General features: G+C 43.7%; 1 protein-coding gene across 1 annotated transcript; it reads left to right on the forward strand.

The window, feature by feature from the left end:
- Window positions 1-1,039: 1,039 nt before the first annotated feature.
- Window positions 1,040-19,259, forward strand: pcsk1 (proprotein convertase subtilisin/kexin type 1; the record flags this gene model as incomplete). The annotated part of the gene is made up of 14 exons (XM_083669320.1): window positions 1,040-1,225; window positions 2,406-2,510; window positions 2,935-3,057; window positions 8,381-8,527; window positions 10,051-10,127; window positions 12,831-12,919; window positions 13,569-13,741; window positions 14,152-14,364; window positions 15,079-15,179; window positions 15,464-15,697; window positions 17,502-17,659; window positions 17,883-18,016; window positions 18,247-18,408; window positions 18,810-19,259. 14 exons carry the CDS (start codon window positions 1,040-1,042, stop codon window positions 19,257-19,259), a joined length of 2,352 nt encoding a protein of 783 aa, XP_083525446.1.
- Between the last annotated feature and the right edge of the window lie 665 nt (window positions 19,260-19,924).

Below are 19,924 nucleotides of genomic sequence, written 5' to 3' on the forward strand. Positions count from 1 at the left end.
AAATGCTTTAATGGTTATTTTGGTTATTATAGCAAAGCTGGCAGCAGATGCTGTAGACATAAAGTAGCCTATAGGCTTGCTGAACCAATCATTGTGCACAGTCTTATGACTTCACCATTGCCATACAGATTATGTTTTATGTCTTATTTTGAAGGCTATCATATGAATAACGATTCAATATGGACCACTGGGCTACGCTATATAAAAGACATCAATTTGGTTCATGCATCTGCAGGGGAGTGCACCAAACCACTTGTTTGCTGTAACCTTGCTCTGGACTGGGGAGCTGTCCGATGCAGTGGTGCTGAACTGATCCGTGGACTGAATGACGTGCGTTGCCCACTAGCGTCACCAGCGCCGCCATAGGATACATCAAGAGGCTGAACTCCCAGATGATACTTGAAGAAATGTGCTATCAAAGCTTTTTCCAATTCGTTTTTCCAGCTCATTTTGCCTGAGCTAATGCTGGCTCATCTTTTCCGTTAATAATAGCCTACCCCCAAACATTGTAGCCTACTTCATAATGCTGCATTTTTGTATGTATATGTGCCATAGTCTTCCGCTTGAATAGAAAATAGAGGGATATTTTTAGAGGCAACTTTCTCCCTCCCCTCCGACGCCCGTCTCCCAAGACTCGAGCATAGATCTTACCCCAGGTAGACTCGAAATTGACGTCAGAGCCCCCTCGTAATTTGACGTGTAACCCCCCCCCCCTCCACACACACACACACACACACACACACACACACACTCACACACTCACACACACCCTCCCCCTTCCACGGTACAGTATACTCTCTGCTTGCTTTTCTGGATGGTTCAATCAGGCAATAACCCGCAGTTACAGGTTCACTCCTTCTCACTCTGCAGTCTAGAGTGGAAAAGACACGAACCAATACACTGAAACAGATTTAAGCTGTTCATTAAGCCTTTATCTCCTCATACAATTTGTATTTATTTTCTGTTGTCTTTGTTGCTTTCCGGGTGCATTTAGTTTATTAAATATCCAGTTTTTTTATCTAGTCGTATTTTCTCAGAGATGGAATTGAGATGTCGTCCAATGGTGATGTGCTGTGCCCTAGCGGTTCTGTTCACCATCGATCGTTCCGTGGATGCTTCGTTCAGCGACAGACAGTACCTCAACGAATGGGCGGTGGAGATTCCGGGCGGACCCGACGCTGCCAGGTCCATCGCCAGAGAACTAGACTACCAGCTGGTCCGCCAGGTAGGAACCAGAGAGAAAACCCAACCTGAAACCCATTCCAAGAGAGTCAGCGCTCTGAGAACATTGACTTTTTAAATTATTGCTCTGGCTACACATTTATACAAACTATAGTACATCGAACTGTCTGGAAGATGCTTATCTGTATTAGAATTCCTCAATGATTTATTCATTTGGTTGTGTATTATGCATAGTCTTTGACAGCTGAGATGGAGGGCAGGGCGCTACGGGCAGCCGTGTTGCTGGTGAATGAATGCTCTTCTCTCGACAGCATCCTTACTGAACTTCCCCAAGCTTCACTCAGCACTAAAAATTAATAACACAACTTTATGACTGGTGTATTTTCTCAATCTTCATTTTGCTCAGTGAGCGAAAGAAGGCAAGTGACTTGCTGCATGCGGGAAAACTCAATCAAAAATATTTTTAAAAAACCGAAGAAGAAAAACTATGGCACCAAATAACTCCATGATTGATGATGTGCATCTGTGTATGTATTCTGTACCACTATGACTTCATTTAAAGTACTTTGTGACTGTGATAAAGCAGATAAATAAACATACAAATATGGCCTCATTCCTTATTCCAAGGCTTGTTCCTGCTGCATGTTCAATGCTGGGAAATTATTGATTGGAAGCCGGTATAATAAATCATACGTCAGTGACTCATTGTGTATCTGCTTCTCATAGCTTCCTCATATCCTGCCTATTCTACTTCCCTGACCACAGCTTGTGACATATATCCCTAATGCTTTTTCTCTCTGTCATGTCCAATTCACACACATTAGGCCTTCACCAACAGGTTATATTGTGCACTTTTAGGCTATTTATTTGCAGAGAAGAACATAGCAGGTTGATGATTAACTGGAGTGTCCGAGACAGATGGATGGGTAGTTTAAAATCACACTTTGCCTGTATGCATTTCCATCTCAGAAATAGTTGTTACTTGATTCTTCCTAATTTTTACAGAGAGACAGTACATTGTTTTGTGGTGCAGTAAACTTATGTAGATTCTGTCTTAATCCTGTTTACTTTGTCATATAGATAATTTGCCATCCAGTCATAGAAATAGAATATCAATACAACAAAATGTGCTTGAGAATGTTCTAAAGCATTGATTGGATAGCAAGGGGGGTTTCAATATGTTCTGTATATGCAATAACCCATTCATCTTCTGTTGTCTGTAGATTGGAGCACTACAAAACCATTACTTGTTCAAACATCGGAATCATCCTAGCAGGATGAAAAGAAGTGCCGATCACATCACAAAACGCCTGTCTGAGGATGATCGGGTAAACTATCCTGTTGTCGTGTATTGTGTATACTGTCTGTCTGTGTGTGTGCGTGTGTGTGTGCGCACGCTTGTCTGTAACCATATCCGTGCAGAATGTGCTGGTTTCTCTCTGTCTATGAGGCTGTCTTTATGTCTCTGTCAAACATGTTGTTGTAGTTAGAATTCTATCTGCAGAAATACATCGAATAGATCTCTACTCTTCTAGATAGTAGACTGCCGTGTAGATTGTTTTTATTTCACCTTTTGATACTTTTGATGGAGCAAGTATACTCCTCTCACAGTTAGATGCTTCCATTGTCAGATTGAAAAGGACACAAGTTAATTAAGAAAATCTATTGCTTGAACATTGCCATGGCAGGGTTTGATGTAACCCGTCTCCTTGGAGAAGGTAGGAGGCCCTCATCTCTCCATTCTCTCTGTAGGTGTCGTGGGCGGAGCAGCAGTATGAAAAGCGTCGTGGTAAACGGGCTTCCCTCTGGGAGTGTAAGGACTGCCCGGCGGACAAGCTCTTTGATGACCCCATGTGGAACCAGCAGTGGTACCTGGTAAGCCTCACTGAGCCTTGGCCTGAGGGTCTGTTGTTGTTTGTTGTTTTGGTCAATCGAAATATACACCAAATTTACGTTAAAAAATTGTGTATGGGGGCGCTCAGTGGCGTAGCACACTAAGGCGCATACCATATCATCGCAAGGTCTCTGGTTCGATTCCGGCCATTGACATATCCTGCATGTCATCCCTCCTCTCTCTCATCCATCCTTGTCAATCTCTACTATCTCTATCCCAATAAAGCAGAAATGCCCTAAAATATATTAAAAAGAATATGTGTACGTCGTTTCCACATGATTGAAATGTGTTCAATCAACACAAATCTTCTTTGATTTATTTCAACGTTTAATGTTCAACCAAATTTATGTTGATTAAACACATTTCAATCATGTGGAACCGATTTTTTTTACATAAATCCAAAGCCTTTTTTTTTCAGTGTATAGCACAATGCCACATGTTAGAATGTGCCAGAATTGAGACTGCATTACAGTGGTACTGCTAAGATGTATCACATCAATGTCAGATGAATCGCAGAAATCACACCAGAGCAACGTCTTACAAACATTGTTTTTACATTTGTGCCATCAATTTGTCACTGTGGCAATTAGAAAACATGATACAATTGCAACCCTATGAGCCAGATTCCACGTGAACCAAAATATGCGGTTAAAATAGATTCCTCTACCGGTCATGTTAGGATTCAGTTCCGGCTGGTGTCTGGTTCTCCCTTCTGTTTGGCCTAATTTACAGACAGTGTGTCTTGTGAGACTACTGGCAGAACCAGGCACCAGCCAGACACTAACCCTAACCCTAACCCTAACCCTAACCCATCAATGCTGAGAATATAGTCTTTTCCTTCACCAACAACTTGTAGTGATCGTACAGTCAATTATACAGTAGTATTTATCAATGAGCTTGCAGCTCTTGTAATATGGGCTCAATAGGTAGTCTGTATTACAACTTGGATCTATTTAGGCAGAAGAAGAGTATGACATTTGATAGCATAGATTTCAACTCAGATAAACAATGCATTTGTATTCATCAGAAATCCCAGCCAAGAGACGCATTTTCTTCAGTGTGCAAAGCGTACGCAACCAAATGTAAGGGAACTGAAGTCTCTCCCTCTGTGATCCATGGACAGAATAGGCTGTCACACATTAAGACTCAATTTGCCCGAACACAATGGCTATTCCAGCCAATGGCTATTCCAGCCGATTGAGGCCAAGCTGGTGGATGATAGTGGATGGTCACAGCTGTGCATCCCTCCTGGATCCATTACTGACACATCTACTTTGTCCTGTGCTGAGGATTAGGCTAACCTCACCCTACTCTGATTTGACTACCTCTATGCCATGTTATTAGTGATTGTTGGATTACTTTCATGGGTCAACATGGTTTGTTTTTTGATAGTGTTTCAATAGCATTCAGCTAATGTTGTTATCATGTTAATATGCCCCCCTAGAAATGATTGAGAGCAGAGGGGACATTGTGTGTCGGTTGGTTTAAGGTATTTGATGATGTATTAAGCACTGAGTCATTACTTTTCATGTCTTTATTACTTTTCCACTGCAGTGACACTGCCCTGGTCAAGTCAACACCTGTCATCTCATAAAAATAGATTGTGTGTGTGTGTGTGTGTGTGTGTGGGCACGTGTGTGGGTGCGCGTGTGTGGCCGTGTGTGGGCGCGCCTGTGGGCGCGCGTGTATGTGTGTCGGCATACGAGTTTGTGTGGCTGTACGAGTTTGTGTGTGTGTTTGTATGTGTGTGTGCCTGGGCTGAACAATGTGAGTCACTCACTGCAAAAAAGAAGACAAATCATTTTTTTCCATCTGAGCTGATGATCCTAATTGAATTAGTCATGAAGTGCCCGTTTACTGCATTTATAGACACCACCGCCACGGTGCATGACTAAAAGGGTACTTTTAGTACGTCACTGTCTCCCCCCCACCCTCACTGGATGACCAATGTCACTGCACCTACCTACTGTTGAAAGCACTGCCTGTCGATCAAGGATATTCGATATGACATGACAAGTCTGGAGGGTATTCTTAAATCAAGATTGTTTAAGGTAGAAAACAGAAAGACATGTTCTGCTTTAGAAAAAAGGCTAAACAATACATGTAGAGGTATTCTATCCAGGTTAACCAGATCTCTAAACAGACAGTTAAAGTGGATAGAGGGCTGACTGACAACAAGCAACAAGATATGAGATATATATACAGACATGATCTTTCTATTCACGTTTGAGATATGGTTGTATTATGGCTGAATGAGGGATAGGGTGGAAGGAGAGGTGGGGAAAACAGGGAGAACAGGAGCGATGAAGGGAGGTTTTAGCTGAGGGGGTGAGAGAAAACGAAAGAGGGAGGGGTGTGTGGGATGACGTAAAAGAGGAGATGGAGGAAGAGAGAGAGAGAGAGAGAGAGAGAGAGAGAGAGAGCTCATTAGGGATAGCAGGGATGAGGGATGGGGGGGGTTTGAAGAGAGGGGACCAATAGTGAGAGGGAAGGAGGGAATGTTTAAGGAGGAGGGGGAATAGGAAGATGGTAGAGAAGTGTAGTGATGTCGAGAATGACGTAGAAAGAGCAATGGAGGTAAGCAACGATAGTGGGGATGAAGGGGTGGAGGAGTGAGGGGGCAGAAGGCGCCGTAATAGAGAGAGGGATGGAGACAGGGATGTGGATAGAAGGAGGGAGGGAAATGGAGGGAGAGAGAGAGGCTGTATGCAGGATGAGTGTCTCTGTCTCCCTCCATAAAGGGCTGTGTGTGTGTGTGTGTGTGTGTGTGTGTGTGTGCGCGTGCGCGTCTCTGTGTGTCTGTAAGGGGGTCTGTGTATGACGACGATGTGTTTGTTTACTGTGTGTGTCCATTTTAAATCTATGCTTGTGCGTGCGTGAAAAGCGAGAGAGTCCACAGCTTACATGCCAGTCAATAAATGACTCATCCAGTGAGAGACAAAGAGCTATGGATTGGTTCACCAACAAAAGCCTGATTACAGCAAACAGATACTGAAAACATACATATCCTGTGGCATCTAACTTGTATGGATACAGTGTTTTGATGGTCTGATGGTAATTATTGTATGTCCCACCTCCACCCCCTTCTTCCTCCAAGAGAGAGAGAGAGACAGAGAGTGAGAGTGAGAGTGAGAGTGAGAGTGAGAGTGAGAGTGAAAGAGAGAGAGAGAGAGAGAGAGACAGAGAGTGAGAGTGAGAGTGAGAGTGAGAGTGAGAGTGAGAGTGAGAGAGAGAGAGAGAGAGAGAGAGAGAGCAAGCGAGCAAGGGATATGAGAGGAAGAGGCAGTTGAAGATGGGAAAAGAGGCGGACCATGAGGGTGGAGATGTTGAAAAAGAGGGAAGATGGAGTGAGTGTGAGACACAGAGAGTGAGTGAGATACAGAAAGAGACAGGGAGCAAGAAGAGAGAGGGAGAGAGAGGGGGAGAGAGGGGGAGAGAGAGAGAGGGGGGGGGGGGGGGAGAGATCACAGCGATGACTCATGGTTCGAGGTGGCGTTCCGCAGTGTCTGTGCATAATGCGCAAAGAACCTTGTCGACTTCTTTCTTTTTTTAGTTCTGTCTCTTGCTCTGAATCATCCCCTTCCCCAGGCAGGCTACTGTAGCGTGGCCTTGCATGCACATCCCCACTCCCCACTGATTATCTAATTAGAGCTAGCTGGGAAGCCTGCACATACAGACATACATTACATAGATTAAGGGACCAGCGATTAGATTACCAAGGCTAGCTAACGTTGATAGAGGATTATGGAGGTAAAGGGTCGGGTCATGACAGTAACATTGTTGTCGTTTCGGATCATGTAACCTCGTTGAGACCAGGTTTTCCTAGTCCGGAAAGCCTGGGGAAATCCTTACAAAGGGGTGGAAACCTGTCACTCAGTTCAATCAAATACCTTGCTTGGGTAGAGCTCCAAAAAAAAAATCATTTTTTTCTTCAGGTTTTCTTCCATTTTCTTCAATGTTGCAACAACCCGGTCAGAAAAGACGACGCATATAAGAACAAACAACTATTCTACAGGCATGTGGGGGAGGGTTCTTGGAATGTAACATCCAGACCTCCAAAGGAGGTGTGAGAACAATGTGATTTGGAGGTTAGCCATTGCATCGTCTCCAGAGAAGCAATTAACTGTGGCTGAATCACAGTGATGGGCTGAAACAAAAGTGTGCAGATACATGACTGGTCTCCAGAACCAGTGTGCCTACAGTATTCCTTCTATGAGTGGTCAATCGTGGACTCTCCAGGATGCAGAAACCAACAAGCTGACAATTAATTTCCTTAAGGTCAATGGTGAGAGATGACAGTCTCCATTAGCTTGAGTTGGCGAAGCTCTGCAGCCATCTTATATTGACCTTTCCCAGTTATTGTCAATGCAGGCTGTGATACTTGATATTCACAGATGCTTTTCAGGTGAAGTACCTCACTCTTAAAGGTGAAGTAGTTTAGTGCTTTGCTGTCCTCTGGGCCACACGTAAAACGTATGCTATATAATAAATAATATGCTATGTTTTCGCATAGCAAAAAATATGTGCATATCCTTGTACTGTATGTGTGTATCCTGGGTTTATAATGAGGGTGTTTCTCTTCCTGTGTATAAATCCAGTATCAGAGATCTTGTCTTACGGCTTATAGAAGCTTATAAGCTTTAACACCAAGCATTATGTATGCTTTATGAATGGTTTATTCATTAAGGCTGAAATCCTAACTCGCTACTGCTTAAGTCAAGCTCACTACACACAGTTTATTCAAATTTGAGTTGTTCGCATCCTAACTCTGACTACGCAACCACTTATCTCAGTATATGGGTGGTAGCGGCAAAGTATGCAAATAAATGAGTTTTTTGCTAAGCACATTTTCAAGTAAAAATTGTCAGCTTAACCTTTAAAGCACATGCACCTTTAATTCAACATACTCAACACAATTTATGTTGAAACCCATCTGCAGTGAAATTCAGCGAAGCTGAAATCCATTAAGGTAATAACGTTAGTTTGTAAGTCACTTTTTCATAAACAAGACCTTGTTTTTGTGCAACTCCACCCCAACCGCGCATCTGACAAATTGAATTAAGCAGTTATGATCCACTCAGAAAGAGAAGTGCACAAATCATTTAACTGTCAGAGTTAAATGAGTGCAACGTCACTTACGATTCCCTCCATTAAGAGATAATTACCAACAAATTATTATACTATTACTATTACAATAATATAATATAATAATGTATACTTTATGGATGCAGTATTTACACAATAGTATCTGACTACAGCTGCTAACCTGTTTATCCCCCCCCCACCATGTATCCCTTACTCAAGCAAGACACGCGGACATCATCCTCCCTCCCCAAACTGGACCTTCACGTGATCCCGGTATGGAAGAAGGGGATCACAGGGAAAGGCGTGGTCATCACTGTACTGGATGACGGGCTGGAGTGGAACCACACCGACATCTACCCCAACTACGTAAGCGTGTTTCCATGGCGACTGCCATCATCACAAAGGGAGAGTGTTCCCATAGCAACGTTGTTGGTGACACCTTACAAGGCTCTGCACAAAGCTCTAATTTAGAAGGCATATGATAGGCTGATAATGCTTGTCTTCTCCATGTAGAGATCTTATGATCAGTGGTTCATTGTAGGGTGTGTGGAATCCTTGTTGTTGCTCTGTATAATTGTTGGGTGTATGTAGTTTGCGATAAAGAGGCAACATTTCTGTTGGTTAATTTAAAAAATAGTTATTTTATTCATTAATGTTTGAAATAAATGCCAACTGGCATAATGTAGGCACATCAGAATCAGAATTATTTTATTTGGCCAAGTATATTTGCACATACAGAAATTGACTTGGTGAGTTTGGTGCGTGGACATAAAAAACAATAGCAAATATTGACAAGAAATTTACAAAATAGCAAAATATTAACAAAATAGCATGTCAGTTCATTTTTGAAAGAACGCTCTTCTGTCTGGATTGTTGGCAAATGTCGGCTATCTTGAGACAATAGGAACTCTGAATGGCTCATTAAAGTCCCATCTGTGGTTTGGTAGCAAACAGTCCTTTTCACCCTCAGTTGGGAGGCATTGACAGACATGCACTACAGCTTATATAGAGAGAAGGAGGTTGAGAGAGGGCGAGATAAAGAGATAAAGAGAGAGAGAGAGAGAGAGAGGATGTATGACAATAAGGCGGACAGAACCGACTCCCACTGTAATTAGTCTGACTGTAATTAATCAAAGGGACTTAATCAACCAAGTCGCTCATCTTCACTTAGCGTTCTGCTTTCATTTGCATAATTTTAGGAGAGTAATTCCTCCATGACACTGAATGTCATAGTTTCTTTTCTTTTAAAAGCTTTGTTTGATATTAAGGTTTGTTAAACTAGTGAGTGAGGTGAGTCAGAATCATTGTGAAATATTGACAGACCTCAAAACTTTATTGAAATTCATAACTCTTGAATGATGAAGGTATGTCAATTCAGTAACACATTATTTTTCATTAGAAATTATGCTTGATTGATAATGTACAAATCAAAATAAAGTGTACATTTTATGGTGGGTTTTTTTGTGAAACAAAACTCCACAGGCTTCCAAGACTGGTTTACCATAATATTGTTTTCACCACATCCAGTTCTTTCAGATCAGTGGTCACAAGGTGAAGGAGACAAGGAAATCATTCTGTGACTAGAATATTAAGAATAAGAATATTTCCCATTCTCAAAATAAATGGCTTTTCTCAGTTCTCATTCATTCCTCTCGTCCCCTTTGACTGGTGTGATAGCATTCATGTAATTTACAGTCTTTCTCAGGGACAGCAGGTCGAGCCACCTATAAGTTTGTTTCTGCTATAGCAAACTCTTTCTGTACAACAACATACAGTATTTGCAAATTTCAATAACAAATGTTGTTTTCATCAAGGTTTGTCATACTGTATGTGAAATGATTGCCTGTAGAACTAAATGATAATTTTCTCTATCTATTTTTCTCCTCCAGGATGCAGCAGCCAGCTACGATTTCAATGATAATGACCCTGACCCCTTTCCAAGATATGACTCCACCAATGAGAACAAGTAAGTTAGCTACCTATCTGAGAAGGGACATCTAAGTACTTGGCATTGCACTGTTTCTTGACATGTACACATGTTGGTAATCTTTATTGTTCTCATTGAAAATGGTTCTTCATACATTTACAGTATATACCATGTTCTTGTGTCCACATTCCACATATGCCTCTAAGGTCAGGTGTAAATTTGTCTCTAATTATAAACTGTGAGATCATTTTTGACTGACAAATCTTTTAATTTTAAAAGGGCAATCTGGGATTCAATCAATAACAAAGCAATCTCTCTGCCACTTTATTTGGTCTACAGTTGAGGGATGGGGCTGGAGAAATGTAACCACTCTCAAATACATAGATGGAGCTATGGATGCAAGGACTGACCATCTATACTGTACTGTACACTGTTTGTTTACAATTACATTGTTTACAAACAATAGAGTAAAACAAGCTTGTATTTTGGGTTCTGATGGGGTAAGACAGTTGAACTAAGCTCATGGAGCATTTATAAGTTACATTATTTAAGAATCAGTGGCTATATATCAATAATGTAGTCCAAAAATGGATAAAACAATCCCAGATTGCCCCTTTAAGAGAGAATATGCTATTCATCATGGATCTGGTCCCATGCAGTCTGGTAGCCACCACAACAACCATGTAATCCACTTGGCAGTTACAGCATCCTCTATGCTGATGATATAACAAGATAAGAGTAGAGGGGAGAAAGCCAAGCTTAACACTCACCCACGGGTCACACTGGCTGGAAATGGCCATATCTGAGACACAGATGTTCCAACTGTGACTGGCAATGTGAGCTGATGTCATAATGGTGTTTTTTTTTCCGTATTTTTTCTTATCAACAGTCTCTCCCAAAAGAGGATTTTCTCTGATTTGTTTTATGTGCACTCCTGTAACACCGTATCCTAATTACTCAAATCAAAGTTTATTTATCACGTACATAAAATACAGTCATAGACGATGCAATGCAGCAAACAACAATCAAACAATCAACAATCGCAATACAATATAATAATATTAAAAACAATAACATAAGGTGGCAAGGTGTATAGCAACGGAACACAACAGCAATATTGGGCAGTAGCAATAGTTAGTAGTATAGGAGTGCAAGCAAGCGTTGAGGGGAAAAACCGATCTTTCCCACTAAAACCAGTTTGGGTGTCCTAATCAGCTGCGTCCATCAGAAGCCTCTGTGTGTATCTACACTGTCGAGCGTGTTAATGCACACTGTCACTATTTCAGATGCTTGCATTGGTTAGTTCCATCTATTGTAGTTTGTTTTGGGGTTGTCTTGCTGTGCCATCTGACTGATCGTATCAGGACAGCCTCTACAGATCCCAGTACATTATTATATTATGACAGAGTGTATTAGGATGCGGTGTAACGCTGTCATGGGAAGTATTGTAGCCTTCTTGAACAGTTTTTGTTTAGAATGTTGATTTTACTGTATAATGCCTACGTGTTTGTAGCAATATATTTGCAAAGGTTATGCATACATACAGTTAGTGACCTAGCACGGTACAAAGGCTATAGATTTCTTGCCTGTCTCAAAGTGTAATGATTCCTGTTTGAAGGGGTGGTTGACCAAAAGATAGCTGGTATGGTTGTTTAAAAAGTGTGATTCTATTTGACAAGATGGCCCATCGTACAAATTTGAGTTAGCACTGGTGTGAGAGAAAATTTGTTGGAAGGCATCTACAGCAGTACATTGAAAACTGCTATCCTCTCAATGGTTTCAATGATCTCTCCCACTCTTTCTCTCAGACAATACCTGTGATGACTCTATGCCAGCTGTGAGGGTTATACAAACACACACACAGCCCACCCCCTCCCCACCCATATTACTGCACTCTTTTGTTGTCAATGTACTCTCGGTGCTCTTGCATAATTTAGACTCTGCCATCAACCCATTTGTATCTCAAAGAAGCATGCAAAAGGACATGTAACTTAAGGACCTTGATTTTCAGATTACAAGGTTTACCCATAGAATAGATATATTCTATGTTCTTAGCATGTAATTAGCTGAAAGATGTTATGTAACTAAACAAAAAAACAAATCAAGCAAAGCTCGAACTATTTCAGCGGTTTTCGGGTGGACTGGATCTATTTTAAAGCTTATAACATAATAACGAGTAGGGCTATACGTAGCAAATTAAGATTACTCAATGGTGATGTTAAGAATGAAACAGTTTGTAAAGGTTGAGCAGTAAGAGGGTGTTTAGTTGTTGCCAGAGATGAGGCCCATGATGGTGGTGTCATCTGCCATGTTTCAATATCCTGAAAGAGCTGTTATTGGAGGCATTGGTGAAGAGGCAGAAGAGTGAAGGGGATAGGATACAGCCCTGTGGCGCCCCCGTGCTGGAGGTCAGGGGGCTGGATCTCAGTTTGTCAGCTTTGACAGTCTGCCGCCTGATTCTTTGTAGCACTTGGCACGGTTGATGTCCATACTGTATAATGCCACTTGTTTGTTAAACAAAAGAAAAACTGTTAAACTCATAATTCATAGTTTAACAGACTGTTAAACTATACAACAGTTTGTAAAACAAAGGCATTTATGTAAAAAAAAAGGTTTTCACAAAAGGTTTAGCCTAAAACCATTTGAAACCTAAGGCACTTCTGTTAAAAGAAACCATTTGTAAGGCAGTTGTTTTCAGTTTGTAACAGTTTGTAAATGTGTTTTACTTTGTTATGTTCTCAGGCATGGGACCAGGTGTGCTGGGGAGATTGCCATGCAAGCAGACAACAATAAATGTGGAGTCGGGGTGGCATACAACTCCAAGGTTGGAGGTAAGAGACTATGAAATGTGTACCCGCGTGAGCTGTGTGTGCCTGTGTGTTTGTCAGGATAAACAGGCAGCAGCTGAAACAAAGACTTCCTGATGGTGACCCGCTTTTTGAGCGGATAATTACGTAACACCACTTAGTGTACATAGACAGTATCATACCAGGAAGTGTGGTGGCAGTGGGGTCAGCTCGATTTCCTGTTTCTTCCTGTCCTAGAATAAAGCCACAGAGGAGGGGACTTTGTCTCACAAAGAAACATTGTCTCACACCATAACTCTTGACTTGACCTGATATTGTTGATTCTGACATAATTATTCAGGTTAAAAACATTTGTGGCCTCAGTTGTAAAAAAGGGTTAGTTTTGAAGGATGTGTAGTCAAATAAACTCTGCACTGAAACCAAAGCCATGTTTGAATACCTTGAAAGAACTTCTTCCCCGGCAATGATAATGAATATGAAAACAATATGAACACTTTTTTCAATCAGTGATTAGGAGGGATGTAGTCTTGCTGGTCGGACCAATGAGCTAGCGTAAGACCTCAAGCCTGGCTTGTGAAACTAGGGAGGATACATTGTTGTTGCACGTTTGGTGACAGGAAGCGCACAGGGAAGATATGTGCTGAGACCGTTTACCTTGGTTTCTTCCTGCCAGGGATCCGTATGCTGGACGGTATCGTGACAGATGCCATCGAGGCCAGCTCCATTGGCTTCAACCCGGACCACGTGGACATCTACAGTGCCAGCTGGGGACCCAACGACGACGGCAAGACAGTGGAGGGCCCCGGGCGCCTGGCAACCAAGGCCTTTGAGTACGGCATCCAGAAGGTGACAAAAAGCTCTTTTTACATCCAAAATAAAGAGCATCATATTATATATGCAGTAGTTGGAATGGAATGGATGCTTTACAATGTGTGGGAGTAACTCACCTCATTCACTACAAAACTGATACAAAAACGTCATTACACCTTCACTTGCACCAGAATCGAAGAAATATACAACCTATGATTAACAACACTAGTATAACAAATAGAGAGGTAAAACAACTGAAAGTTTCTGCCTCATGCATTATGACAGGGTTATACTGTATATCAGTTGTCCAAATTGGATCAGCGTTACCTGCCATAGTACACACGCAGTATGTCAGGCGTTACATCTATTCTGACAACACTGTTATGAATGTGTGACATGTACTGTATGGTGTCATATCACTAACTCCCTCTGCTTCTCCTCCACAGGGACGCGGAGGGAAGGGCTCCATCTTCGTGTGGGCCTCTGGTAACGGGGGCCGTCAGGGAGACAACTGTGACTGCGACGGCTACACAGACAGCATCTACACCATCTCCATCAGCAGTGCCTCCCAGCAGGGCCTGTCGCCCTGGTACGCAGAGAAGTGTTCCTCCACTCTGGCTACGGCCTACAGCAGCGGAGACTACACCGACCAGAGAATCGTGAGTCATACAGGCCTACTTCACACCTCTGGATGTTACAGATGCGATCCCTAGGTGTCTCCCTCCGGCCGCCCACTCTGCCGCCTCACTCTCTCACTCACTCACTCACTCACTCACTCACTCACTCACTCACTCACTCATCATGGACTCATTACCTGCACTTGTGTTTAATTGTCACTGATGCTTTATGTACCCTCACTTCCCTTCACTCCCTGCTCAGTCTTCACAATGTGTGCACCGTGTGTTGGTCACCTGAGAAAAGTAAGCCTTTGATATTTACGAGTACTGGTTTGGAGAAGTTTTTTACTCCCTTACCTCGAGTTTAGTTCATAGCCTTCTGTACATAACCGATTCCTGGTTTGGAGACTTTGTTTTCGAGTAAGTCTGTGTTTTGTATCCTGTGTTGCCAAGTAAAGATCCTTTTATTTTGTATTGCTGCCTACTCGTCTGCCTCATTTATATGCACCGCACCTGGGTCAGCTCATCCTGCCTAAAATCTTACACCGGAAACGTCATTTGTCACATTGGATGACCTAATGTGACTTAGATGTTAGATTATACTGTTTTTTACAATATTGTTATGTAACGCTACATCACATTACTTTACAGAGTGTCACTTTATTTGCGTTGATGTGTTTTCCTTTGCTTCATGAAATGATGGTAGCCATAGTTGTAGTTGTTGTGGTAACTGTGTTTATGTCCGTCTCCCTGCAGACCAGTGCTGATTTGCATAACGAGTGCACAGAGACGCACACTGGGACCTCCGCCTCTGCCCCACTGGCTGCTGGGATATTCGCACTGGCTCTAGAACAGAAGTAAGTAAACAATTCCTCACGAAATCTCTGACCATAGTAATGCACACACACACACACACACACACACACACACACACACATGTGCACATACATGCAAACGCACGCACACACACACACACACACACACACCATGTTCATATCAGTCATGTGACCATAACACACTCGCCCACATTCAGCTGCAGTCACCCTGTGTGCTCTTGATCATTCCTCATTGGCCATGACTTGAGATCCTGTCTTTGTTGATTTCTTATTTATTTGTCCATCTATCGATTCCACCCTCTCAGCCCTGACCTCACCTGGAGGGACCTGCAGCACTTGGTGGTGTGGACGTCCGAGTTTGACCCGCTGGCCAATAACCCAGGCTGGAAGAGGAATGGGGCAGGGCTTATGGTGAACAGCAGGTTTGGCTTCGGCCTGCTCAATGCCAAGGCTCTGGTGGACCTGGCCGACAAGACTGTGTGGAAGCACGTCCCTGAGAAGAAGCAGTGCATCGTCAGGGACGAGACCTTCCAGCCCAGGTAGCATACAGTGACTTCCCAGCAGTCCCTTCTTCACAGCTGCAATGTGCTAACTCTGTGGACATCATTTGAATATAACGACGTCCTCTCAAGGGTTCGCAATGTGTGTCAGTGTGATGGGAAATGACGGAGCAGGGAAGAAACCAACCAGTCAGATAAACCTGCTAGTGTGACTGACAGGGTTCAAATTCATCTCTCCTGAGAGCCACACCATTCCTCAGCTTGTTATAATAGACAACGCTTGGGCTTTAGCTTGGGGAGCTAGCACAGATGTTCAGGTCTCAGGTTCCAAACTACCTAGGTTACACCAGAGTGTTCTAGAAGGAAGAGTAGGTTACAGTGGAGTGTTATAGAAGGAAAAGTAGGTTACAGCACAGTGTTCTAGAAGGAAGAGTAGGCTACAGCAGAGTGTTCTAGAAGGAAGAGTAGGTTACACCAGCATATTCTAGAAGGAAGAGTGGCCACTAAGTTGGGTCCATTTTCTATTGGCCAACACCAGATAATTGCTTTGCATTATACCAACGGAGCATGTTGCCAGGCAACCGGTTGTTAGTCCAATAAAAAAATCACAATTGGGTAAATCAGGAAGTTTCATCAGGAAGCTATATGGAATGATTTGAAGCTCATTGGTGCCACTCTTCTAATATACCACTCTGGGTTACACTAGCTTGTGCAGAGAGCGTGTTGTGACATGTTTAAGACATTCTGTAGCATTCTAGTTGAAAAGAAAAGAGCTTTTACCCTGACATAGATTGAATCAGTTCAGACACATTCAGATGGGCAAACAAACTTCCCATGTCCTGAAAAAAAAGCCTGTTTTTACTCTTTTAATAATGCCATCATGAGATAAACGTTCTCTTTGATGAGATGCCATCTGTAGATTTTCGTGTGGAACCGTGACAATAAATAATCACAGTAAAATGACGTCAGATGTGCGTGTGTGTGTATGTGTGTGTGTGTGTATGTGTGTGTGTGTATGTGTGTGTGTGTATGTGTGTGTGTGTGTGTGTGTGTGTGTCCTTTGACGGAGGAAAGATGGGATTTGTTCTCAGGAGATAATGCTTGTAACGGATAACAGAAACAATTTTTGTGTTCAACTTGAGCTCTCAGCTGCTACAGCGATTCGTTAAATCACTGCCATGTCGGATTAACTGCTTCAGGAAGTCTGTGGCACAAGTTTAGCTGCTATCGCTGCATCCTCCAAATGACCTTCAGCTTGTAAACGTCATAGCCATCATGCTATTGCTAAGCTATTGACAAATAACAAACAGCTCCTTACAAAGATATTCTTGTCACTGTGCATGTGCCAGTCTCCATGGCATTGATACCCAGTTTCCTCTTTACCTTGAACATCACGTCATCTGTGTATAATCCAGGGGATTTGGTTCTTCTCCATTGCTCTCATTGCTACAGCCCCCTCCTGATTGATGTCAGCTTGGGCAAAGAAATCCTTTCATTCATGTCCTGGGCCAATGGATAGAGATTAACCCTGATTGTTTATGAATGACTGTGGGCATCAAATCGTGTGTGTGTGTGTGTGTGTGTGTGTGTGTGTGTGTGTGTGTGTGTGTGTGTGTGTGTGTGTGTGTGTGTGTGTGTGTGTGTGTGTATATATATCTGGTATACTATTGATATGATGCTGTATATTTTAATTGTAGCTGAAAAAGAGATTGATTGATTGATGGTGTTATATATTATATATTTCCTTCATGATTTCCTTATGTATGTCCTTCTGTGGATTTATTAAAGTTGTTATGTAGTGATGTTGATGATGGCTTATGTACTGTGTTTTGCTATGTCTCAGAGAGTTGAAAGCAGCAGGGGAGATCACTATAGAGATCCCCACCAAGGCTTGTGCTGGACAGGAAAACGCAGTCCTCTCACTGGAGCATGTTCAAGTAGAGGCCAGCATTGAGTACACCAGGAGAGGAGACCTTCATATCACACTCACCTCCCCATCAGGTAACACACACATACTCACACACTCATACACACAATTGCTGAGATACACACAGTCATGAATTTGTGTCACACACATGTACTGTCACTCTTATTAACACACGTACACGCATGTACACACACACACACACACAAACACACACACACACACACACACACACACACACACACACACACACACACACAGCCGTTAAGGAGACTTGATGCTGTTCTTTTCTCCTATCAGGCACCAACACAGTCCTATTGGCTGAGAGAGAGAGGGACACCTCCTCCAATGGCTTCAGGAACTGGGACTTCATGTCCGTCCACACCTGGGGAGAAGATCCCACTGGCACCTGGACCCTCAAGATCACAGACACGGTGAGTCAGAGGGATAGAGGTTTGGGCTTTTTCTGTGTCTTTCCATCACCTACTGTAAGTCGTGAACTTGTCTTTCCATCACCTACTGTAAGTCATGGAGTTCAAACATTGATTCAGTCTTTACCAGGTTCTGTTTTGCCTGTATTCTCACTCTCCCTCTCTTCCAAGAATTTCTCTAGCATTCAGTTTTTGTTTTCTGAGTATCAAGTTCTCCTTTCCTTCTCTCCTAGTCGGGGCGGATGGAGAACGAGGGTCAGATCCTGAGCTGGAAGCTGATCCTCCACGGTACGTCGGAGAAGCCGGAGCACATGAAGAAGCCCCGGGTGTACGTTCCCTACAACGCCGTGCAGAATGACCGTCGGGGCGTGGAGCGTATGGACGACATGCTGGAGGTGAGCCATGCCGGTTACGGCAGCGATGAAACGAAAACGGCATGTCATCTGACAAATTTGTAATCGACATGAGAATAGAATCCTTCAAAATGGGTCCTTCTGTTGTGGACGGAGCACCTGTTCAAGTTTATAGCTGATGAATACATCTTTTCCACTGAAATAATTCAACTGTAAAGCGAAGCCAAATGCTACAAGCTAGCTCCACCGATTTGACATCCACCGCTAGTAATTCTAAAGGTCATCGTAATTATGAAATGGATATACCTGTCTTTTGTTAGTTCTCAAGTACACTTGTGTGCGAGAGTAACTCACCTCAGCCACCCACAACATGTAGAACCCACCTCTAACCTGCTGCCTCTGTCTGTCTGTTTGTCTGTCTGTCTGCCTGTTCCTTCCTCCAGGAGGTCCCCACGCAGGCCCACCGACCCCAGAAGGCCCAGCCCCGCCCCGCCCAGGGCTCCCCACTCGCCCCCAACCCCAAGGTGGAGTCCAAAAAGCCCCCCTCCTCCTCCTCCTCGACCCTCTCCCAGTCCCTGACCCTCCTGCGTCTCCTCCAGACTGCCTTCAACAGGCAGACCCCCTCTTCCCTGCTCCAGTCCCCAGCCAAAGCCTCCTCTATCTGGGTGAAACAGTACCAGGGCCAGGCCCCCCCTCCAGGGGCGGCCCAGCCACAGCGGGTCGCTCCACAGAAGCTCTATCAGGCGCTGGACAGGATCAACCAGGACCGGGGCCGGGAGGACAGTCTGTACAGTGACTACAGCGACGGCTTCTACAGCACAAAGCCCTACAGGCACAGGGACGACCGCCTGCTCCAGGCGCTCTTTGACATGCTCTCGGACGACAGGCAGTGAAGGAGAAGGGGAGGGGGGGAGGGGAGAGAGAGGAGGATACGGGGTAGAGGAGAGGGTATGGCAGGTGGAGGGGAGAGAGAGGAGGATAGAGGGGTAGAGGAGAGGGTATGGCAGGTGGATGGGAGAGAGAGGAGCATAATGGGGTAGAGGAGAGGGTATGGCAGGGTCCTGGCCTGGTCCTGGAGGGTTTGCGTGTAGGTATGTAGGGTTATTTTTCCAGCCGAGCACTACCAAACCTGATTAAACAGAAACCCCACCACTCCGGTTGGGTTGGGGGAATCAAGCGTGTTAGTGCTGGGCTGTAGCAAAAGCTATTGGTACACTGCCGTGGCCCTACAACTCTGTAATTGGCCACACGGGGGTGGGGGGGGGGGGGGGTGAGGGTGTCAGCGAGACAGGGGGTGAGGAGGGGCTGGACATAGAAGGAAAAAGGGTGAAAGCTAGAGAAGAAACTCTTCCAGTCAATTGTGTTTCTGTTTCCAAAAGTGCTGCATTTATTATCATGCAGCATTCCAGCCTGTCTGTCTATCTGTGTATGTCTGTCTTTCATTCTGCACAGTTGTACTGTGGGCTGCGTATCAACACTCAATACTCTGCGTATCAATACTCAATAGTCTTTGCTTTGTCTCCCTTCCCTCATTTGCACTGTTGTAGAGGTACCTGGC

The sequence above is a fragment of the Argentina silus genome, assembly GCF_951799395.1.
Source record: "Argentina silus genome assembly, chromosome: 4".
Lineage (NCBI taxonomy): Eukaryota > Metazoa > Chordata > Actinopteri > Argentiniformes > Argentinidae > Argentina > Argentina silus.